At 43.2% G+C, this 24,014-nt stretch overlaps 1 protein-coding gene across 4 annotated transcripts in view; it reads left to right on the forward strand.

Moving 5' to 3' along the window:
• Positions 1–22,742, forward strand: part of CEP170B (centrosomal protein 170B) — a 59,706-nt gene extending 36,964 nt beyond the window's left edge. Inside the window, exons 10-21 of one of the 4 annotated variants that reach the window (XM_082283127.1) lie at positions 513–698; positions 893–1,001; positions 2,452–4,227; positions 7,481–7,730; positions 9,963–10,122; positions 13,965–14,003; positions 14,558–14,701; positions 16,163–16,251; positions 16,796–16,889; positions 17,820–17,871; positions 18,601–18,774; positions 22,285–22,742. In XM_082283127.1, coding sequence (XP_082139253.1) covers positions 513–698; positions 893–1,001; positions 2,452–4,227; positions 7,481–7,730; positions 9,963–10,122; positions 13,965–14,003; positions 14,558–14,701; positions 16,163–16,251; positions 16,796–16,889; positions 17,820–17,871; positions 18,601–18,774; positions 22,285–22,304 — 3,093 coding nt within the window. In that variant the 3' untranslated portion in view covers positions 22,305–22,742. Of the gene's footprint in view, positions 1–512; positions 699–892; positions 1,002–2,451; positions 4,228–7,480; positions 7,731–9,962; positions 10,123–12,776; positions 13,129–13,964; positions 14,004–14,557; positions 14,702–16,162; positions 16,252–16,795; positions 16,890–17,819; positions 17,872–18,600 lie in introns of those variants that run through there. The other 3 variants (XM_082283125.1, XM_082283126.1, XM_082283128.1) reach the window with 3 other exon arrangements.
• Positions 22,743–24,014: the final 1,272 nt, after the last annotated feature.

The following is a 24,014-nucleotide window of genomic DNA, read 5'->3' on the forward strand; positions in this document are numbered from 1 at the left end:
TCAGGGGGAATCTGTCCAACGAGCTCAAACACTCACCCATCTCAGGTGCATCCTTCCCCAGTTCCTGGTGGCAGTGCAGGGCTGTTTTGCTCAGCCCACTCTCAGCTACAGTCTATGAAAGGCACTGGGGATGGAGCTTTCCCATTTTCGCCGTCTAGCTCTTCGTGAATGAGCTGGTAAATAACTTTTTCTGACACTCATCCTAAATTTCTCTGGGCTGAAAAGGGACTCATTTTCAGTGAAAGTTACTGCTGTTAAAGGCAACACTCCTAAATAATGAGGGTGAGAGGAAAGGTGGGTGTGAGTGGATTCTATGATTAAGTATATTTAAAGCTGCTACTGTGGAGTACAGAAGAAAATCATTTACATAGTTCGCATGGAAGCATTGGTGAGTGTTTCTGGCCCCTTGGGATCATAGTTTGTGTGTGACTAATGTTTCATGGATTTGGATTTTTGACTAATGTTTTTCTGTTTTCTTGCATTTTAATATTCCTATGCAAACATCTTTTCAGGTTTTTGGTGTTCTTGAGTCGCCTGAATTTTCCAGAATCTCTTCAGCCTTTAGGCCAATAATTAAAGGTGAAAAAGATGACTCCGGTTCTCAGCATCTAATCAGTGAAAATGGCACTAGTCAGAAGTCACCCTTGCTCCAGGCATTTTCCTCAAAAGCTGTGAATGGGTCTCAGGCTGAAGCGCAGGTATGGGCAGCCCAGGTGGATTTCCTGGGATAGTGGAGGTGTAGATGGGTTTTCTGTCTGGATGTAAATGTGATGTGTAGCTTGATTTCCATCTTGAGCAGACCGAGTGATGTCTGTATGAGAGGAGAGATTTTGTGGCTAGGATTTGGTGTACAAACCGTCCTTCTGACCTCATCTTCCCCACCTTATTGTAGATGTCTGCAGCCGCTCAAGGGAGTCAGAAGTGGGTGTCAAGGTGGGCGAGCCTTGCGGACAGTTACTCTGACTCTGGATCTGTCTCTGGGCAGGGTGATGGAAGTGCAGGTAAGTCTCATCTGACACCCCTGTTTGAGGGTAGCTGAATCTAAACTAGGATGATAGAAAAAGCAGAAATTAAGGGCATCTGTGTGCCTGGCTGTAGCTTATTTTCTGTTTTAGCTACAGTAGTTGGAGATGGGAAGCACTGAGTGAATTGTTCCTAGTGGATTGAAGATGGAGAGAGCCTCTGGTTTGCATTTTGGAGTTATTCAAGAGGTTCTTAAATATTAGGTTTGACATGACTAAGGGGAACCTGGGAAGGAGAAAGCTTATAAGGGCTTTGGGTGCTAACCAGCCCTGAGCTGTGATTCCTTAGACTGCCTTATGATGCCGGATGAGAACCCTCTGCACGTAGCCTTGGAGTTAGTTCCTGACTTGCATGTTTTTTGTGTACTTTTCCTGTGTCTGGCTGTGCTGAGAATTTAGGCTGTTCTAGGGTTTGCTGTTGAGTGGCAGGTTTAAAGGGTGGAGATCAGCATAGAAAACCAGATATGGTGGGGAAGAAAGGAAGTTGGAGGACATCAGACTCCTTTCGTAACTTGGAAGACACCTTACAGACCCTGTGGTTCTCTTGGTGTGTGAGAAAAGGAGAAAAGCACTTTGTTGGCTTTTGGAAATGTTTTCAATTTTTTTTTGATTGGGATTACTTGTCATACCTTCTTGCCATTGACAGCTATAGATAGATCCAGTAAAGATTAGAAGAAACCCTTTGTTTCAGAGATCACTGCCACTGTTTTCACACCATGTAGGATACCTGACTCCTGGAGTGCTTGTAATATTACCACAGCCAAATAACCAGTTATCTTGGTATTTAATGGTGGTATCAGATATGGAGGCCTGGCCAGCAGCATGGGAGAAATACGAGCACTCTTTCTATGGAGCGTGTCCCTGCTGATAAGCCCACACATGCTGGGGCAGTGAGCTCTAATTCAGAGCCTCTTGATTATTACAGGCTCTTTCTCCTGGGACTTTGCTCTGGGATATGAGTGTAGGAGAACTTGTACTGTGAAAAACACCATCTATTTAGTCAATGGGTAATGTTGTTCAGAATGGCACTTAAAACATGGCATTACTGATGTCTGATGGCTTTTCATCTCATTCTTGTGGCCTGATTGATGCTAGATACCAGCAATGTCTTTATCCTCTATAGTGCTTGTACTGAGAGGTATATTATGGGAGAATGAATCTGACGTACTAGCTTGAGAAGGGAAGGTGTTGAGCAGTGTGATTCAGCAAAGGAATTAAGTTTAATGTCTGTATTGATAAACCCAAGAGAGCAGGGACCAGCCAGGCTTTGATGATGTTCATATTAGACAAAACCTTAGTTCTGAGTACATCTTGTGAGTGCTTTTGTGGACTTGCACTTTGCAGGATCAAGCTCTTCCTTTATTCCTAATAAATAAAAAAGTGGCACAGTTTTAAAGTAGTTGTTTCTTTTCCACTTAACTCTCTTCAGAAAGCGGGGTACCCCCAAAACCTGGGGAACCAGAAAACTCTGTGCCCTCGAGAACAAGACGCCTTCTTCCCCAACTTCCACCAAGTGATAAATCAGACAGCCCCACTCCCACGGTCCTGGTGTGCCAGGAGTCCTATTCTGAGGTTACCAAGAGAACCATTGTGAAGGACCACTGCGTGGAAGCCTATGGCGATTCCAGCAGCCGCCTCTTCATCCAAGAAGACCTGGATCCGGATAGCCTCAGCGATGCCAGCAGATCTGATGATGGCTTCAGCATGGAAAAAGGCAAGAAATACAAAGAGAACAGCAAAATGCTAGAGCAGATGGGAGAAGACAATAGATCAGAGAGCTGGCAGCCGGGAGCCTCCCGGATCTCTCACGTGAGAGCTGTGAGTGAGCCAGTTTCTACTTCGTTCTACATTGGTGATGACAGCAATGATGCGGGGGTTCCCTCCAAGCTCTCTCTGAGTGTGACCCATGCTCGAGCAGACAAGGACAGCAAGGATCCAGAGTTTTCCTTCAGGTGTGCTGGCACCCCAGTTTCTGGAAAGCCACCAGTCAAAGATGTTAGTGCTTATATAAACGCGGCTGGAAAAGTTGTTATTTCCCTTCATCAGAGTCTTCCTCAAGATCAAGAAAACATGTCAGGAAAGGAAACAACATCTTTTGTTCGACAGGAAAGTTTTACCAAAGATAAATCAAGCAGTGGTGTTCCTCAAAATAAACTCCCACATATTTCAAGTCACCCTCTGCTTAAAGATTTAGAGGCTGTTCGTTCCACTCGTATGGACTTTAGTCAGGACACTCATCTTCTGCTTAAGGACACTGAAACTGCCTTGGCAGCACTGGAAGCCAAATTGCTTGGTCAAAGCCAACAGCTGGAGCCCTCGGAAACTGCTGGTCAGCTGGAGGACTCCTTGTCAGGGGACTCGGATGTAGACACTGCCAGCACAGTCAGCTTGGTGAGTGGCAAAAATGTCCCAGCAAGTGCCCCGAAACGCAAAGCAGTCGTGAGCTTGCAGAAGGAGAAATCTTCCTCCACACCATCCATCCAGGACCAGTGTGGGCAGCCCAGCGCTCGGGACAGGCTGACGGAGAAGCGGAAAACACAAGCACCAGAGGCACCAAACCGAGCAGAGGCCGCCAAACGCTTCCAGATGAAGCGGAGCACTGGGACTCGAGGATCACTTGACTTTACAGATGATGAGAGAAGTTCAAACTCTCCCTACTTGCCGGTCCCGGATGCAGTTGTATCTGACCATGAGCACTCGGTAACCCGGCCAGTTCCCAGGAGGAAACCTTACACTCAGGCCACCAAGGAGGACCAGAGCAAAACGACCTCGAATGTGCAGAAAATCCAGCAGGTTCTCACCCGGTCCAACAGTTTATCCACCCCACGGCCCACAAGGGCCTCAAAGCTACGCCGTGCCCGGCTGGGAGATGCTTCGGACAATGAATGCGTGGATGCTGAGAAAACAGCCTCCAACCCTGACACCGCTGCTCAGGGCATCAAGCAGCCCACGGAGACAAAGAAGCTCTCCCGGCTGGACATCCTGGCCATGCCCAGGAAACGGGCAGGTTCATTTACAGTGCCCAGTGACTCGGAGGCAGCGCAGTCGAGGACGGGGTTTTCAGGCCGCAGCGCCGAGTCCTATCGAAAGATGGGCGTTTCGGACGTGAGAGCTGCAGCCAGGAAAACGGCGGCCGCTGCCTCTGCCAAGCAGCCTTTCAGCAGGACCCGTTCAAGCAGTGTCAAGTATTCCTCCTCATCATCCTGTAAGTGCTCCTGCTTTATATTTCTCCCCGATTCCTCTGTTTCTGACCTACAGGCTGCACATGGCTGCCAAGGATTAGTATCACAGTAGTACAGGTGCTGCCTTGGTGAGTACAAAAGTCTGCATTAATGAGCAGCATGGATGTTGAGATTTCCTCTGGGTTTGGAGACAGCAGAGCACTCTCATAGACAGTGAGATGGTATTGTGGTGATGTCTGTGAGGATACTACAAATAGCTACTTTTCTTTTTTTCTCCGGTGGTTTTGTTTTTTGAACGACCAGCTGCCATTTGACAGTTGGCCATATTTTTGTTTAAAAGATAGAATTTAACCCCTTTTTAATACTACAAGAAATTCTGTTCTGTTTTACTTGTAGCATTCAATTTTCTCCCAGAGAGCTTATAATGGTGTTGGTGACAGCTGATGTCCAAAGTAGCCAGTTTGAAGGCATCTGAAACAGGAGAAGTTGTGAAAGCTGTTGCCTTGTTCTTCCTGTAAATGTAAATACAGAGCTGGATACTGCACATTGATTACTCCAAGAGATTGACATTTCTGTGTATTTCCACTCACTTTTGCCATAGCTGAGGCAGCTGTGCAGTTGTGATTCCCACGAGGCAGAGGTGTGGGATCTACACTGCCCTGTAGCTGAGCACTCAGCAAACCCTTGAAATAACAGCATTTGTCGTATCAAAATCAGCCTTCAATTAAGAAAGAGGTGGGGGCAATTCAGATGACAACTTTAGGATGGTAATTGGTAATGGGAGATTGTCCCTGAAACCTTTGGTCTAAGTTCAGGCCTATGCCTGTAGTCCTTGACCTGCCATGGATGTGGCAAAGCAGATGTGTTTGCTTAGGATTTTAGGAACAATTGGTAGCCAAAGGGACATGAAGAACCCCTTTGACTGGATTTCTCAGTCCTGTTGACAGGAATGCTATTTTCAGCAGTTTCGTGATTTTGTAAGGGGGTCTTAGAGTTCTGGATGTGTGTGTCCTTTAATATATTTTCATACAGCTGAAGTATTTATCCCTCTTGCAGTATTCATTTTTATTGCATGCTAAAAATGTTACTTGCTGCTTGTTTTGATTTGGATTGTTTTAGTGCATTCAGCTTCATCTTTAATTTTAGTGATTTTTTTTCTTACACATGTGTATATGCATGTAAATCAGAATGTGATTAAGCTAAAAGAGTATGTACAGTCTCTTCTCTCGCCTTTTTTGAGATGATGCTATTATTAACTTCTTGTTAAACAATAACAATTTTAAAGCAAGATAATGTGGTCGGAGTTTTCCGAACAGGAGGCGCTCTTTGCACTCCCTCTGCCTTTGGACCACAGGCTTCAAGTCATTCGGAGAAAAATGATAAGTGTTGGCCAGTTCTTCATTTAAATGAATTGGTTTTTGATTTCCACAGCTCTGTAGCAGCATGCTAACACCTTTCCTTGTCCATAGTTACAGCAGATGATGCTAATCCTTCCTCTGAATTAGTTGCTCTTAAAATACTAACTTCCTAATTCCTTGATAAGATTGTGAACTTTGTGCAAGCTCTAAATACATGCTGGTGTATTTTGTGCTTCATCCTGCTTGCTGTCGTGTGATGCATGTTCCTATACTAATGCTGTTATAGACATAGCAAATCAGCAGGTAGAGCTCCCTTCCTGCAACAAGAGTGACATGTTAGACTGGACTATTGCACTGTGCCATCAAGACTTTTTTTAGCATGATACAACAACTCTTGAAAGCTTTGAGTGTCAAGCCTAGAGGATAAGGAGGCAGATGTGGGTGATTTATTCCAGGAGTTCTTAGTGTTTAGCTAACCACAGGAGTTCCCAGCTCTCCCAGTGGGAGGAAGTTAATCTTGCTAGTGGAGGAACAGCATGAACTGTCTGGCCATGAGACAAGAAATGCCAGTGTATTGTTGGGCCATATGAAGTAGCTTTCTGTGAAAGTCAGAGATAACATCAGGATAATCCAAGTCACCAGTTCTGAAGGCTAAGGGCCTGTCTCCCCTGCTCCTCTGTGTACATGATCTGTTTACTCAGGGTAATTGAAATGATACTGAAGGAGCCAATTCAGCTTTCCCTTGGTGTACAGAGATGGAAAATCAGTCTCATAATTTTAAAATTGCTATTTAGTGACTGGGTGACCTCTTGATTCTAAAACTGCATTTAAAAAAAAAAGAGATACAACTCTACTAATTGAATATGAGCAAATTTATTTTTTCTGTGTGTGTATATATATATATTAAAAAAAAAAAAATATATATATCCTAAGCCAAGGTATTTTTAAAACTATGGGTGAGATAGCAATGTCTAGGAATTAATCTTTCACTATATAGTAATTATGTATAGTTTCTGCCTGCATCTTACATGCCAAATTAGTTGGTTTTGTTTGTATGATGTATGATGCTGGCTTAATTCACTTGTAGTGTTTCAGTCTTAGAATAGTCTTGGTAACACAGTGAAGTCTTTCAGTGTTGTAATTCTAAATAACTCATCTGGTTCTGTGTTTGGTGGGTCTTCATTCTCAGGGAAGGACAGAAGGGAATGAAGCAGTACCTGTAGAGAGTATAGTGAGGCAGCAAACATTGGGAGCCCAGTTTTCAAATAAGGACACCTTGACATTTCCCATGCAAGGAGGACCTGGATGTCTACAGATCTGCAGAACAAATTGGGATAAGTGGGCAGCTTCCACTTGTCTCCAGGGCTTGGAGCCAGTCCTGACTTCGTGAACACTCTTTCTTGTAGAGTGTCATTAATGGTGAATTGTGAGGCAGGAGGTGAACACAGGGGTGTGGACTCCTGTAAATAACACCAAGCACCACAAGCTACTCTTCACTCAAAAACCCCTCCTTCTGCTTTTACTTGCAGCTAATTAGAAAGGTATCTGCAGGCTTGAAAATTGGGCTCTTTAGAAAAGGACTTCTGTGGGACTATGAGGAGTCTGAAATGTGTACTTACACACAGAGCTTCTGTGCATAGAAAGCCAAGTCTGTGGTAATAATTTACTACAGTGGAGTCGTTAACACAGTCATTATGATTTTCCATTGGAATTTCCTAGTCCAAATTTGTACAGTGAATGGGAGCCATAGAGGGGCTCAACTTTGAAATAAGCTCAGAGAATGTGCTGTTTTAAATTAAGATCTGCACAGAAACTCTCCTTTCCTTGTGCTCTTGGGCTAGTTTTGTGTTACTTTTCAGCCTTTTGTAGTTACTCTTTACTACTGTCCTTGGTCTGAAACCAATTCATTTTTTATAAGCATCAAGGCGGAGACCACAGGGTTCAGATTACACTTCTACTTCGGAGGAGGAATATGGCTCAAATCACAGCTCCCCTAAACACAAACGCTCCCATACTTCAACAGCCACACAAACACCGAGGATACGTGGCTCTGGGCTGGGCAAGCAGAAGCACAACGGCAAAGAAACGGATGATGATGAAGATTTTGATGACAACCCTGACCCGTACAACTTCATGGCGCAAACAGCAGAGATAGCAGAAATAGCCAGGTGAGGTGGGGCTTCATCTGTTAACCCACATGTTGAAAATGAGTTGTTTTCTCCTTGGTGTTCAAATCAAACCCAGGTATGGGGGTAGAAGGAGAGGCTCTCTCCATTTGTTTGTGTGCCCACATCTCCTTTGTATTTGAACATTGACTTGGAAGGTTTTCATGAGCCTTCCCAGCCTGGATGTGCTGGTTGTACCTTGTATCTAGAAAAGGCCAAGTTGCAGGGCATTTTCTCTTGGCTTGTTTCTTGTTCAAGCTGTGGGAAGTCTTAACTGTTTATACCTGCATATCTCTGCTCTGCTGGAAGTCACAGTTGTGTGTGTGGCATGGTTGGTGTGAACTCTCCTAATCCTCTGCAGGGGAAGTCAAATGGATTAGCAAAGACTGAATATGTAAACTGTTGAAGCTGCTTTGCCTGAAGCTGGTGAGGGAGCAGTAAGAAATCGCTGCAGGGCAGAAACCTCTTTGCTTGACACAACTGAACTGAACTCTGTCTAGACCTTGTATATAAATGAGTTGTTGCTTAGCTTGATGTCCCTGGATACGGGACTTTCTGTGTACTGGTGGTCTGATGGTTGCCTGGAGGACCTCAGCAATAAAACAAATAGTTTCTTTTTTTAAACAGTGGCATTTGAGGTTTGTCATCTCTAATATGCAACTGTGTTATGCCAACTTTCCAGAAGTACTGGTCTTCCATTGTACTGGCCATGCTTGAAATACTTTTGCCTGAGGAAGCTGCCTTGTGTCTGCTTTTGGCCACATCGCCCTCGCTGCTGCTGCGCTCACCTCAGGAGGGGTTTTCTTGCCTGAAAGTTGCTGTCAGGCTGCTAGAAAGTGTGTCAGCCTTCAAATCAGGCTGCTCTGCTTTCTACCTGTGCTGCATGAAGCGTGTGTGTGTGTGTGAGATGCCGGCTTCCCTCCCAGCAGCGTTCCCAGCACCGGGGAGCGCTCTGGCTTGCAGCAGCTATAAATAAAGGGTTGCGTCAGCCTCCTCTGGCGCTGCACGGTGCAGGGCTCTGTCACGGAGTCTGCCTGGTAATTGCAGTTCTGATTTCGCTTGCTGCTCCGAATTAACTGGGAGGGGTTTAGAGGAGTCAGAGAGAGTTAAAAGGGAAAATGCCACTTGTTTACAGTACTGAATCACATAATGGAAGTGTTTGGTGACAGCTCTAGCCAAACCAACACAAAGAGGGGGGGGTACCTTATGCAGGCAGCTCAAACTGTGTTTTATTAATTCAACTATGCATTTTCTTTCCAAGGAAATGTTTTGATGATCTGACAGTTTTATCACATTGCTTGTTTTCCTTGTGGGTCCCTTCCAATTTGGAATATTTAATGATAACTTCTTTTTGTTTGGTGAGGTGTTTTGGGGTATTTTTTCATTGGTTGGTTTGGTTTTGGCTTTTTTCATTAAAAGAAGACAGAGTGTTTCAGATGAAGCTGACTGGCTGTAGGATTATTTTTTCTCTTGGAAGTTTTCCTTTAAAATTACCACAACAGCTACTTCTGGTCTGAAGGGGTTTTTTAAAGCTCTGCTACCAACAAACCAGAGACTTAGGAACTGTTTTTGAGCTCTAGAGCAGGTAGAGCAAGGTGCTGCCAACACTGAGTGTTAGCTGGACACCTGTCAAGGGGCTTGAAGTTTCAAGACTTGGTTTCTGAAAACCAGATCCCTCTAAGGTATGCCATGCTTACCCTCATAATCCCTCAGCTCTTCTGGAGAATGTGGAGGCATATTTTGATTTACAGTCTGAAGACCACAAGGAAAAGGAAAGAGAAATTGAGGTTTTTTTCTTTAAGTTAAAAAAAAAAAAAGTTTTTTTCCCCTATATGTACTTTTTGATGGAAAACGAAGTCCCAAGAAGAAAAATTGTATTGTATTAAAAAAAATTAACAAGAGAAAAAAATAGAGTGGATGGGTGGGGGAGCAATAACATAAAATTTCTTTATGGATTGTCTCCAATATTTTCTGGCAGTATGTAGTCACTAGAATTTGCTTTGTATCAATTCTCTACTTTGAAGCTGGATTCAGGAAGGAAGTGTATTTATTTTGTATGCAGCCAGAATGTTCCTCAGCACCCTGCCAAGGCACCCCAAAAAGCCCTGCTTGCCCTAGTCTCTGCAGAGGTTATAGCTCCCACAAACCTTTGTGGCTCGTCTTTTTAGATTTTGTGAATATGAGGCGTGTTGTAGACCATGTTCTAATGGTTCTGCTTCACTGCCTGTGCTTTAGGCTCAGCCAAACCTTGGTGAAGGATGTGGCCATCCTTGCTCGAGAGATTCACGATGTTGCTGGAGATGGGGACTCACAGAGTTCCTCGGGGACGGGACCAAGCCCCTCCCTCAGCTCTGTGCCCAACACTCCTGCTTCCACCATATCCGCAAGAGAAGAGGTAAGGTCCGGAATCACAGAAACCTCTGCCTCTCAGTGCTAGTAAGTACATGGGCATGGTTGTGGTGGGAGACCAGGGCAGCATCCCCAGTTGCTGCAGCATTGAAAAACCCTCGTTCCTTGTCTTCCTAAAAAACACAAGCAGAAAGATCAAGTGCCGCTTATTTAGAGTGCTCTTTATTTTGTCCTCTGTGCCACAGCCAGCTTTGCAAGACATGGGAATCATATTATTTTCTAAGACTCTCAAGGCTTCTGTTTGGAGTTCGGTTGCTGAAATTTGCATCTGAGGAACAGGATGGAGGGGCTGTGTTGTGCTGCTGTGCCAGGGAGCCAGAGCCTTCCTCTTTGTTTCACACAAGGCACTGACCATGTGCCCTGGCTGCACTCTCTGTGTCAGCTGTGTGTTCTGTACCTCTGCTGTGTTCTGTCTGCCAGGACTGCTGAAATGCTGTGGAGGTGTTGCTTGAATCCCTTGCCTCCATCTGAGTATTGATGGAGGAGGGCAAGGACTCTGGGAGCTGGGCAGGGACGCAGGCAGGTAGCTTGGGAAGTGCTGCCTCCCAGCCCTTGAGTGAAGCTGTGGCTTCCTCCCAAACTGTGTAGCACAGTTTGTCTGCACTGGGCTGGGGAGGAGAGAGGCAATTTCTTAATTGGGTTCACCGGTGCTGCAGCACAGGGACCAGCTCAGCTCAAATTTGGCTGCAAAGTCACCAGGAGACTCCCAACTGCTCAAGTAAAATCACCTTTGCTGCTGTTTAAATCCATTCCCTCCTGTGTACCACCAGCGCGGACTTAAAAAATACACATCTGTCTGCTGCTCAGATGGTTCCCTTGGCCCCCTGTTGTCTTTGACTGTTGTGAGAATTGCAGACCCATCCTAGGCAGGGTTCAAAGCTGAGACCAAACCTGTTACTCTGCCAAGAGAGTCCTTGGAGGCCCTGTGACTGTGCTGTGATCAGCAGTGGAGGTGCAAAGCAGAAGTTCAGGGAGAGACCCAAAACCTCAGGCGAGTGTGGCTGTGGTTGTGCTAAACCCAAGATCAGCTGCAGCCTGCTCAGGGAGGGGTTTTTCCCGGGGCCTTTTGGAGCCAAAGTGCACAAATGTTTCGAAATAACTGTGGGCTCTGAGATAGTGTTTTATTGCTTTGTTTCCTTGCAAGTGCCACGCCTGCCAAGTTGCCTTTTGTATTATTCTTTTCACGCAGTAAAGGCGATATGCCTACTGTACTTCTGACTTGCAAGTGAAACATTTTACTCAGCTCCCACTTGCGTGCAGAAAAGCAGGGGAGGAAGAGCAGCACACCTAAGTTTTTTGTGGAGTCCCACTGAAGAGTTCAGCCATCAGTCAGCTCATACAGAGGGATGTTCCCAACTGCTAGAGGACGACACCTGCAAAACAGTGTTTCTGCTCTGTGCAAAATGACACTCTCCAAAGCGTGATGCTGAATGGCAAAATCACAAACCCAAGATTGCTTGGACCTGGGTGAGGATTTCTCTGTGGCTTTGCAGTGCTGCTGTGTGGGGACTTGCCAGTCAGTCCCTCACAGTAGTCAGGAGAGCAAATGTAGGATTGTCACACTGTAGGGAATAGTCCTGGCAGTGCTCACTACTAGAGCAGTTTTTGAGATCTTAGGGTGGTGTAAAGGATGTGGCACTGATGTGAGCCTGTGAAGACAGATCAGGAGCCATAAGCTTTGGTGTGTCCACGTAGTGGCTGAAAACACTCTAAAGGCTTCTGATGAGGCTCACTCTGAATAGGAGTGGATATCAGCATGATTTCAGCAGGGCCAGCAGCTGGCAGGCCATTAGAGTTATGCCCAAAATGCCACAGTGCATCAGTGTTGCTGCCTTACATTAGTGATAGCCAGGAACGAGTTCCATCAGCAGGGCTTTCTGCTGGCAGTGCTGAGATGTGGAGCTGGATCCTGAATAGCTTGGGATCCTAAACAGTGCAGCTTGGGAGTCTTGTAGCAAATGACAACAACATAAACTGATGTGAGTTTAATAAACAGACATCTCATCTTTGGTACTGGTCCAGATTCAGCACCAGTGCACCACCACACCTTCTTCCCACAGTCTGAGTATTGTTGAAACTGTGCTAAATTAATAATTTTGGCTTGATGCAGAGAAGTTGCTGGGAAATAGCTGAAGATCAGTGTGGGTGATGCTATGCACTGTGAATTTTGTTGGTGCTTATCAAACAACTTTATATTAAATATTCTGGGAAAGGATGTAGTGATGAGAAATAGCTATCATGGTGATAATAGTAATATATTGAAACATCTGATAAAAGGGATTATGTGAAAATACAAGAAAAGTTTGGTATGTGTGGCTGTCTCTTATGCTGCTCTGGCTCATGCAGTGTTGTATGCCATTCTGCATTCTAGTACTAAATATTTATATCTATTCCAAAAAAGTGGGGAAAAATGCAGGAAAAATAAGTACTGATACTGGAATCACTTTTGAGTGTTTAATGCTGTACCAGAAATGTCATTTACGACCAGTGTGTGGCACAGCATTTCTCAGCCTCAAATGAACTGCTTTTTAAATGACTTTTATTAAGAAGCTTGGTTAAAGATTAAATTAGGAGTATCCTCTTAAAAGTTAAGGTGGAGCCTTAGATTTAAACCTTATTCTTCATGTTCTGTCCTTTCAGGTTCAATGCTGGATTGGATATTTGCCAGGGAGGTTTTCCATTTCCCCAGTTGCATGTTTGGGGTGATTTTGTTTTGTTTTTCTAGCCTCAGCTGTACAGTTCATGATAACATAGATTCTTGGCACATAGGGCTGAGGACTTTTACAAATTAAGCAAATTAAAAAAACCAAAACCAAACAGAACAAAAAAAAAAAAGAGTTCAGCAAGGGTGAAACCTTCATGATTCCTGTTTACCAAAGCCATGGGTTGTTTGGGATGCTTTGGTTTGTGGGTGTGTAGGTTTTGCAGGATGCAGCTTTCTTGAAGAGCTGAACCATCAAACTTAAACCTCAGCTGCTGCAAACACAGTCAAGTTGGGTGATCCCAAACCACTGTCTACTTCTGCGAATTTCAGCCCTGCATAAAATTCTTTTGGCAGGTCTTCTTATAAAAAGTTGATAATGATATAACAAAAACTAAAGAGCCCAATTAAGTTTGTAAAGTTGTTGTGTAACATACTCAGTATGAGTGTTGGTATGACAAGAGGAAATGCTTATGGGTGTGGCGGGGAAGAGAAAACGTGAGAAAAGAACAGGTCATGTACAGAAATCTCCAGTGATGGTGGAGCAGGCACTGTCCTTACCTTGTTTTCAGGCTGTGCTGAGACCTGCTCATTGTAGCAATATCTCATTCCCTTCCGACACTTTCACTGCCACAAACAGCCTTAACTTAGTGATTCTGCACTTGATGAAAGGAAGCTTATTAGCTAAACATTTTGGCTGTTTTGCCTCTGCACCATAATATCTCACACCTGCTGCCTGTGTATAACCCAAGTGCTGCTGCACAGAGTGTGGGGAGCCTGGACCTTGGATGGCACATGGTTTGCTCACAGGAGATGTGTGCTTAGCTAACCAAAGAGCCTCTTGGGCTGGATGTTCAGCCCTTTCCCAGAGAGCTCTGGATTTCACTCTGCGCAGTCTGGTTTGGAGTAACTGGGGAGCTGCCCGAGGCCACCTCAGCAGAACTGGCTGGTGACCAGGATCTCTGTGGACTTCAGTGCATGATGGGGGGTGGGCACCGAGTGCTGGCCTTCAGGAATGTGCTTTTGAAAATGTCAACCCCAAATAACCCCAAACCCTGTGTTCTCTTTGATACTTGCTGTCACAGTCATTCACTAGCATTGATCTCTTTGTTTCTGTTTTAACACAGATTGCTCGTAGATCTTTTCGGCTGGCATATCCATCTCAGGTGCACTTTCCATCCCATTATTTTTGTATCTCTGTCTTGTCACTGTTATTTTCTTCCCCTTCTTTTAGAGTTTTTGTCAGTAAACCCAACAGGAGTAACTGTCTTGTCGTTTCTGTTCTTCCTGTTAATTATTTGCATTTTAAGTGATTTTGTATTGCTTTTTCATCTCTTCATGTGTTACTAAATGGTTTCTGCTTGAGTGTGTCTTTAATGTTGCATTGATATATTAAGACATAAGATGTGGGAAAACAGGGCCTTTCTGAGTTCTAGCTAAATTCAAAAAAGACAAAGAATTACTTTTCAAATATGTGCTCAAGACTCAAAATTTTAAAGTAGAACAGCCCGACAGGGTTTTGTAGTATGACTCCACTGGGTAGGCAATTGCAGGACTGGGATCTAGTAATCTGCTTACAAATCCATACCTGTCTGAACAAGACTTAAATGAATCAGTGTTCCTCTTGGGCTTGCCTGAAAATCTCTAATACCTGCAGTGAGTGCCTGTGAGCCTCCTTTCCCTACTAATTTATAATGACTCATTACTCATTATTTCCAAGTTGGTGCAGCACATTCCAGAAGCAAGTCTGAACTACCAGAAAGTGCCTCCGGGATCAGTGGAACTGAAGGATTTTGACCAAAATATGAATGATAATAGAGAAGAGGATCCCTCAAGAAAAACAAGGACAAGAAACCGTGAGGAGGCAGGCCACCTTTTTCTTTACTTTATATATGACATTGCTTTAAGCTGCTGTATGTGTACTTGTTCTTTCTAAGCTGCCAAAGGAGGCTATTCAAAAAAAAAAAAACCACCCCAACACTTCTCAACAGCCCAGATGTGTGGGTATAGAAACAGTGTTTAAAAAAGAAAAAAGAGGAACAGAATCACCCCTCTTGCCAGTACTGACTGGAAGTTTCCTTTCTTGTGTAAAATGCCAGGACAAGGCTTGAGGCGTGGTCACCTGGTTTTGGGAGGACATATTCAGTGTCAGAGCCTTCTTAGGCTATTTCACTGCTATTTTAGAGAAGAACTCAAACACTCCTTGCTGTTCTGCAGCTGGCATCCTGGTTAGAGCTGCTCATGGAGCAGCAGTGGCAGGATCTGGACCTTAGGAGGGGTGTGTGTAACTGGGCTTGGTGCTGTGGCACAGCTGGCTTGCTGTGCCCTGCAGACTGAGAGCACTGCTCCCTCCAACGTTTGCAATTTGATGCAGTTCTTCTGGGCTGAGAGAGCAGGGTGACCTGAAAACCACTGGAGTGGTGCTAAAGGATGAGAAAGCCTGGCCTGAACTTGAGGCTGGGGATGGTGTTGGGATGAGGGGTGTGTAGTGGGGTGATGGTGCCAGAGGGAGGTGGAGAAAGCTCCTGGTCCAGCTCTGGCTGTCACTTCTGCTTGCTTTCTGCCTGCCAGCTGTGGTGGGAAGGAAGAGCTGGGGCAGAGGCTCCAGGGCAGTGCAGGCAGGAGGGGAGAGCTGGCTCTGCACAGCCACTCTGGAGGTGGAGTGTGACTCACACAGGCGCATACAGGGGACCGTGGGCTGAGCCACTGGTACTGATCCTGTCCTGTGACTGGTTTGAAGCAATCCCTTCCTCTCCTTTAGAGAGGTGCCAAGGCTGCATAAAAGGTGCAGCTTCAGAGTGCCCCCAGCTTAATGTGGGATTTCCTGGCAGAAGCCTGGAGGCCCTGCTGAGCCACAGGACTTGAATATTTGATGGAGTTTGATGGTGTTTTGTTGTTATTTTTAATAAAGCAGAAGGTGACGTGGTGGGATACCTGGCTGTGAAGGTGGTTTGAACTCATATGTGTCACATTAGGTAGTTTCAGTGAGACTGCTTGTGGGGCTTCTTGCATTTTGATTTGACTTTTTGGGGACTTTTTTTGTGAGGCTTGGAAAGTCCTAAGTGCTTTTCTTTCAGAAATGCTTAAATACTTATGTTACTGCAAACAACTGTGTATCTGTCTCTGGAAGTCTGAACAAGTTAGTATTAACCTTTTTGCCAAAGTGCTGAAATAAAGGTGCATGTCATCTTAATCTCCTTTGAATTTCAAATATCATCCACACAAACAAAGATGTTTCAGTGGAGATCATTTACTGTACAAAAAATTCCCATTTTGTAAAATGCTGCTTTTGCTAAAAGTTCTCCTATCTGTCCTCATATTTTAGGTAATCTTTGACAATCTGATGTTGAACCCAGTGTCCCAGTTATCACATACAATCCGTGAAAATACAGAAAACCTTGCTGAAAAAATGAAGTAAGTCCCTGGCCTGAAATACTGGCTTGCTGGTGAATTTGTTGACTTGCTACTTGTGGAAGATATTGTACTGTTGTCTTGGAAAGTTTTGTAATCAGGATGCAGGGAATCTAGATGTAGGAAATGGTGTGTGTGTAGTGAACCAGAGGTAATATGATTATTTGCTGTCACTTTTATCTTTGGCCTTTGGAATTTTAATGCTGGATTTGTAATGCCTGTTGATGCCTTAACTTTGAAATGCTGCCTATGCAGGAAATACAGCAGAAAGCTGGTGGATTGTCTCTTCTTGCCTTTTCTGTACTAAGGTTCTTCTAATACATGCAGGTTACCAAGCTTGTGAAATCTTTTCAAAGTTTGTTGTTGCTCTAGAAGACATCAGTTAGGGAAGGACTTTGGAATGTTCCTAAATCAGCTGAAAGGAGCTTTGTCTCCAGTTGCTAATCCACTAATCTCTTTTGTTGCCACATCTTGTGATAATTAAGTCTTTTAAACAAGCGGTTTTTTGATGGCAATTTTAAGATCTGCTCTACTTTTTGTGTTACAGGATTCTGTTTCAAAACTCAGAAAGGACCTGGGAGGAGATGGAGGCCAAAATCAATTCAGAAAATGAAGTGCCAATTCTGAAGACATCAAACAAGGTAAGTCCATGCAAACAAGTGAGATACTAAAGACTTTTCATCCATGAAAGCTTTGTAAGAAACCAAACCAGCAATCTCTGGCCCTTCTCAAATCCATGTCTGAAATTTCTGGTCCATTTTCATGTGTTGAACTGCTGGGTTTTATTACTGTTCGAAGTGTAACAAAGTGAGTTCCTTCAGTGGTTTTGTTTCACCAAAACCTTGCCCAGTTCCTTTGTGATTGATCTTCAGAGACTGGGTCTCTTAACAGATGTTGAAATTCAGGGTCATTAGGCCTCATTTAAACATTTAACAAAGGACCACCTGCCATATGGTTGCCACAGCTTCAGTTGCAGACAGGTGTTTCTCATGAATGTTTGTTTAATTCACCTGTAACTGTTTGATATTAGGGCAGTAAAAATCCACCTCAGGGTGAATTTAATCAGATGATTCAGCGTCAAGATGGTGTTTGTGCTCTCATGACCTTTTGTTGTCCTTGAAGGGGATTGTCAGTAAGGATTTAAGTACAGCAGTGGACCCAGCTAATATGATTTATGCTAGGCAGCATTGTGCAAGCCCTGCGTAACTTGGTGCTGCAGCAGCATAAATGTGGCTAAATGCCTCATCTGGTCTAGGAGCTGAATTTACAAATATCTTTGTGTATTTGATGTTGAGGAGGAGCCTTTGTACAGTTGCAGCATTTGATAGCTAAAAGCCACTGTGGGTATGAATGGGGTGTTGTCGCAGCACTTGGTGGCATGATGCAGAGCAGGCTCCCTGTGCACTGGCCAAATGCACTTTCATACAGATTTGTCTTTTCTGTTAAATGAGCAAGGGGGTTGCCTGACTTTGAATCTTCTTAATCAATAAGTCAGGAGGCGTAAGACTAGATTCCTGTGTCAGTTGAGTACTTTGTTGCTTAATTTTCCATTCTGACACTTTTGTTTCTAGGAAATCAGTTCTATCCTGAAGGAGCTCAGGCGAGTTCAAAAACAGCTTGAAGGTTGGTCACCTAAAATGTTCCTTTTGTCTCTCAAATGCCAGTAAAGTTGCAGAAAATAAAGTAATGTGGCCTCATTTTCCAGTGAAAGCTGGGAAAGGATGCAGAAGTTGAGTTTGTTACCACAGCGCTCTCTGATGAGTGCATATGGAATTAATAGTAGATTTATCTTATACTGTCAGTTTTTAAGAAAATTTTTGACTATTGAAATGTAGAAGCTGTCACTGTGGAAATGCTTTGTTTGTGGTCATTAGCATATTCCAATAAGATAAACTGGCGCAGGACTGTTCAGATGAAACAATATTTAACAGCTCTTTCAGCCAATAAGCTGTGTTATGCTTTTTGGACTTGAATTTTGCATGTAGATCTCTGCATTAGGAAAAGCAAGACAAGCTCTTGCATCATCTAAAAGCTTAATAAAGGCATGTAAAAACATCCAGGCATCATTTTGGGCTCCTGCTAAAAGCTTGCCTTTTGGCTGCTGTAGTTTGTCTTTTCCAATTTAACCAGAAAGTTGAGAGTCCATGTAGCTTCAGTTTAGGAGAGGTTTTGCTTGTTAAAGCTGTTTAGACCTGAAGGTGCTAATGAGGAAGATAAACTGGCTAAAATGAAGAAAAGTACTGCTTACAGTTCTACTGCCTTCAAAATGAAGGCAGCAAACTTCTGTTTGGAAACTTTGCTGAGTGCTGCTAATGTTGGTTTTGGTTTTTTTCTTTCCCTTTTTTCCTTCAGTCATAAATGCCATCGTTGACCCTACTGGAAACTTGGATATAGTTGCCAGTAACAAAACATCTTCTGCTGCTAAACAATCTACAGCCACTAAAGTCAGGACTGCTAACAATTCTGGGTCCACACTGGAGACTTTGTCCCCAGCACAGATGAGAAACTACGCTCAGAAATCGAACTGTGGGTCTTCTAGCTTACAAGATTCGAATTTCATTCCAGATGGAGAGAAATATGTGATCTGATACAGTATTTTGTATTGCTGTTATACTGTAATCTACTGTCGCATTAGTATTGTGTATGAGTGGTTTGTGGACAGTTTGTGTGGAACAGTTGTTTAGATTGCTAATATGTTGCACAAAAAAGAAAAATCTATGCTGTGAGGGTGAATGGAAAGTCTGTGTATGCCTTTTAAACAAGACTAGCACTGTGGAGCAGCACATATTCAGCATAGAGGCAAACTGATTTTTAAAAAATTACTCACTTATTCTTCCAGTGTGCCATAAGAAAACAGGCTTTGCATATTTTCCATTCAGTACTGCTGAGGCTAAGGTGTTCTTGCATTGGCCTGTTTATAACTCTTCAGTTGTAATGAGGCTCGATTTGAAAAAAAACCCACACTTTTTTTGGTACTATATTTGTTTGGGTTTTATTTGTTTGAATTTTTTTTAAGTGTACAAGTGAAGCATTACAGCTCTGTTGGAATCAACGTGCAAATCCAACAGAACGACTGTGCAATATCATGGGTTTCTGAGAGAAACCCTTACTGCAGTTGTATAAGATTCCCTTTCAGCATTCATAAAAAGGCAACCACACTGAAGTTGTGCATCTGGTTTTCAGTCCAAAAACCAAAACAAGACAGAATAAACCCTTTTGTTTTTCTCTTGGGAAAGTGTAAAAGTTAATAATGGTATGAATGTAAAGACTACTGATATAGTTACTATTTTTGATGATATTTCTGACCCAAAGTTTGGGGTAGGTACAAAAAGTTAGATTTTACAGTTTAGCTTGCCAAATTTTCATGATTTTGGTACAAATGCTGTCTTTAAGCTGCTTTTCTTTTTAAATTTAAATATACAGTGTTTTCATGATGAGCTACAAATGCTCTTGGCTGGGCCAAAGACTAAGATGTTTGCAATTACCCAATTGCAAAGAAAAACATCTGTTCCAATGGCTCATGGAATAAACTTAATTACACAGTTGCTGTGAACTAGTGCAATCACTTGACAGCACTGAAAAAATAATGGCTTCAATGTAGCTCCACCTTTATGGCTAGTTCTGTTATGAATTTTTTTCAATGCAAAAGTGCTTGCAAAGACCACCATTCTGTGGTGTTCTTCAGAAACTATTCAACAGTGTAAAGCACTTGGTACATTTGGGATTTTTGTGTCTGGATTTAATTTTTGGTCCGTTATAATCCTAGAAACACTAAGGGTTGTGTGCAGTTGTTTGAGCGATTTCTTATTTAACAAAAGTTGGGGTTCGTATTCTGTCTATGTGTTAAATTGCAAAACACTAAGCAATTTTTGTTGCTTTAAGAACAAAAATTTTGGTTTTGAGGGGATCTCTTCCAGATGTGCTTGCTCCCAGTTTTTTCTGTCTTGTATCGATTCCTTTTTCATTCTTCCAGGTCAACAAATAGTAATTGGGTAAAGAAATTCTTTTGTAGCTGTGGAGGATACATTTACTGGGAAAGGTGAGCAGATGAGTTCCACTTTGCCCTCATACAGTATGTAGTTTAACCAGTGAAAATGGTTTCCCAAGCTTGACTGCTTCTTGTGTGCTGACTCTATATTTTGGGGTGAGTAGTGGATTCCTTAGTTAGCTTCAGTAGTTACCTGAGCTTTTCTGCTAGGATGTTGTAACAGTGGGAACCTGTTAAAATAATTTAAATAAATAGGGATGCTCACAAAGTGTTTCACCTTACTAGTGAAGGTGATTGCTTTCCTGGTGAAGCCAGTGAGAGCTTTCCATTGATTTCAGCAGAGACAAGATCGGTCCCAAAATGGGAGTATGTCAACACGCCATTAGTTTATTTTTGAGCCTGCAAGATGCTGGCTGGTAAATAGTAGGTGCAGATATCCTTCCAAGATTTCTAGTAGGCTATAAGCTCGTCTGCTTGTGTGGAGATGCCCTTCCATGAAGAAATCTGCTGGATTTCACATAGATGAATGCAGAATAAAAAGAATTTGCCCTTGATGTTGTTCTGCCTGTAATATACGCACTATCTGAATGTGTTAATTCAGTTGTTGATTCTGATCTGTCTTTTCTTGAAATACCTGACTGTGCCCTTGGTGAATATCATAAATGGTGGTATCGTTCCTGACATGAGACACAATTTTTCAAGCCCTTCTTCGTTAGGGTTTGAACTGACCAGGTGCTACCCCAACTCACTAGGAGTTGAAGGACCTTCACAGATAAGGTGTTGCTGTTAGTTTCAGTTTTGCTGTAGAGACAAGTGAATTAATAAGACATACATCTGACTTCCATGATTATTTGTTATTTCCACACCTTCATGGCTGTGCGCAAATGGATTCTGTTTCTCTGCCATGTGTCCTTGATGGGACTTCTGTTTACTTTCACTTGAAAATTGCTTGATTCTTCTTTGATTCTTCAACACATCAGGGAGGGATTTTCTTCCTTGGTTGCTCTGTTCTGAACTTGAGAGCGAGCCCACAGACACCTTGCATCAGTTAAATCAACCTGCAAAATACAGTCCCTCTTCAAGTGATTAATGAGGATGCAACAATCAGTGTCTGTTGATAATTTGGAAATGAGTGTGTGAAGGCAGGGAGGATGCACAGCTTGATTTGTTTTATTTGTGACTCAGCTAAACTGTAAAATGCTTCTGTGTCCCAACACAATGCTCATTCTTGGATCCTTGCATTTGAAAAGGTTTTGCTGGTCCACAGTGAAATGCAACATATTTTTTCTTGTGTTCACCGCTTCTGAAGTACTGCGGTTTGCACTTGTCTGCTCCAGATAAGCCAAAGAGCTATCCACTCCTTTGCTGACTGTTGGTTCTTACAAGCAGTACTGTATGCAACCATGGAAACATGCCTGTGTGACTCCAGTGTGAACCTGACCCATGTGTAGTGGTGCATCTGGGGGGCCCAGGATCAGTGCACGAGATTCCTGCTGGCTTCCATGAGCTGTGGATGAGCCCTGCATTGAGCTTGGCAGGGGTGATGCTGTGCTGTGTGTCACTCCTTGCCACCTTGCTTTCATGTGTTTTGTGTCTGACTAAAGCAATGTAATGAAGGGTGGGATTTTCAAAGTCTTAGGGAAGCAAGTGCTCAGGTCTTTTTGGGTTTCTATATGCTTTGGGTGCCTGATGCCCTGAGCACCTTCCAAAATCCCAGCCCTCAGCTCTTCCACTATACTTGAAAACTTTTCAGTTCGACGCTTTCAAATGTAAAATCCTGTTAGTCTGTTCTGATGGCGTGAATGTAAATTCCTGTGAGGGTGTGTAGGAGCTTTGGGAGCGAGGACCCAGCTGGATCTATGGTGGTATCACGTTGTGGTCGTGCTCCAGGAGGAAAGAACGTCTGCATCATCTTTGAGTATTTTAGTAAAGGTACAATTAGTGGAATGTTTACATACAGCCTACTGACAAAAAAGGAGACAAAAAAGAAGGTTAAAAAGTGTGAAGTATTTAAGTGCAAGACTTACTAGTTTTTTCTTGTTTTGCAGATCACACTAGCTATTTTTGAAGTTGGTAAATGTGTATAACTTTTGCAAAGACCAGACAGAACTACCTGTTCACTTTCGATGTGCCCCGTGCTGAATTGTGCCTATTTCACTCTCTGCTGTTGTTATGCTGCTGATTCTGCTGTTCTGAACTGTTCACTGGATCATTCCATTTGCATGCAACACAAATGCAAGCTGAGCTGTCTGAGAGTAAAGCTGAAACACGTTTGTATAACTTGAATCAATTAATGACTTTCTCTTTTCCACGCCCTCTTGAAATGCTGTGTATAATTTTGATTTGTTTCTTCTGCCCTGATTTCTTTCCACTTTTGGTTTGGTTTTTTTTGAACAGTAATTTATTTTTATTTGGTCTATAGGCAGTGTCTGTACATTTTGTTTCAAGGTGATATTGTGGATGTCTTTAAAAAACCAAATTGTTATTTTATATAATTTTATCATAAAGTTGCTCTAATAAATCATTCTTTTATCATGTGACAGCGATTCTGGATTTTGTGTGTTAATTTGGAGGAGAATGTGTGTTTGGTGGATGGATTTTTTTCAGCTGCCTGTTTCTCACTGGTGTTAAGTGCAGTGCAATGAGAGAATTGTCAGCAACTGAAGAGTCAGAGCACGACTGGATCAGTCCTGGTGACACCTATGGCTGGGGCAGATCCCTCTCCAAAGAAGAGGAGTCCCCTTATCCCCCCAGAATTTCCAGGGTTGAAGTCCCAAAGTCCCTCTCACATGAGGGTGGCACATCTGAGTACAGTATGGTGATATTTGATTTAATTTCTAGTGCTGTTTTGTTTCATTTGCCACTCTTAACATGGTGGTTGAATGCAGCCTGGAAGTGATCATTCCCCAGGAAGAATGTGATTACAGATACATTATTAGACATTATTAGGCTTACTTTTTTGCTCTCACCTTATACATATAGTTTATGTGTCTGTGAAATACTTTTTGACTTTTTCCTTTGTTCCACCAGTGTCCTCCTTCCCTTCTGCAGTTCTGTCTGAGCTTTGCATCCTTCCTGGCACTTTTGAAATAATGTTAATTCCTCCTCCTCCTCTGCACTGCCTTCAGCCTCCCCCACCCCACTTGGTGCCACATGGGACTCTGCATTAACACAGCTCCTATAGGAAGCAGAACACAAGCAGCTGAGGAAAACAGCACTGTTTGCCAGCAATAACTGAAACAGAAAGAGGAAGAAAATACTAGTCTCTAACTAGAATCATTGGGAGATTTTCCTGGTGCCCTTTCCATTAGATACTTAACATGGAAATCTTTTACATTTAAAAGTTTTAGGGAGGGATTTTGTGTTTTAAGAAAACAAACCAAACTTATGCCTCTCTTAAAAAGCCTTCTGAAGCTTAGTTTGTGTGCTGTGTCTGCAGAGAACTTTTTCTTTGTTGTCTACAAGGCAGGGCTGGACTATACACTAGCAATATTTCCTCAGGCTTCCCTGACAGTACGCAGCGGTGTTTGAGTCAGGATGCTGTGCCAACGGCCCTTTTGAAATCAATAGTGCACCCACTTCATTCATTTTTAACAGTTTGACTGAGTAGACATAAGAGGCAGTGGAACTGTGGCCAAAACTATTTGCAATGTAATGAAAGCTGCTGAAGTTGAAAAATAAGGGATAGATAGGAAAAATAATGATCTCCTCTGTGCATCTGCCTGCTGAGCCTTCAGTTGCAAGCCGGGCTCTCCCAACATCCTCAGCTGCTTTGGGA

This window comes from Coloeus monedula (assembly GCF_965178545.1).
Source record: "Coloeus monedula genome assembly, chromosome: 6".
Lineage (NCBI taxonomy): Eukaryota > Metazoa > Chordata > Aves > Passeriformes > Corvidae > Coloeus > Coloeus monedula.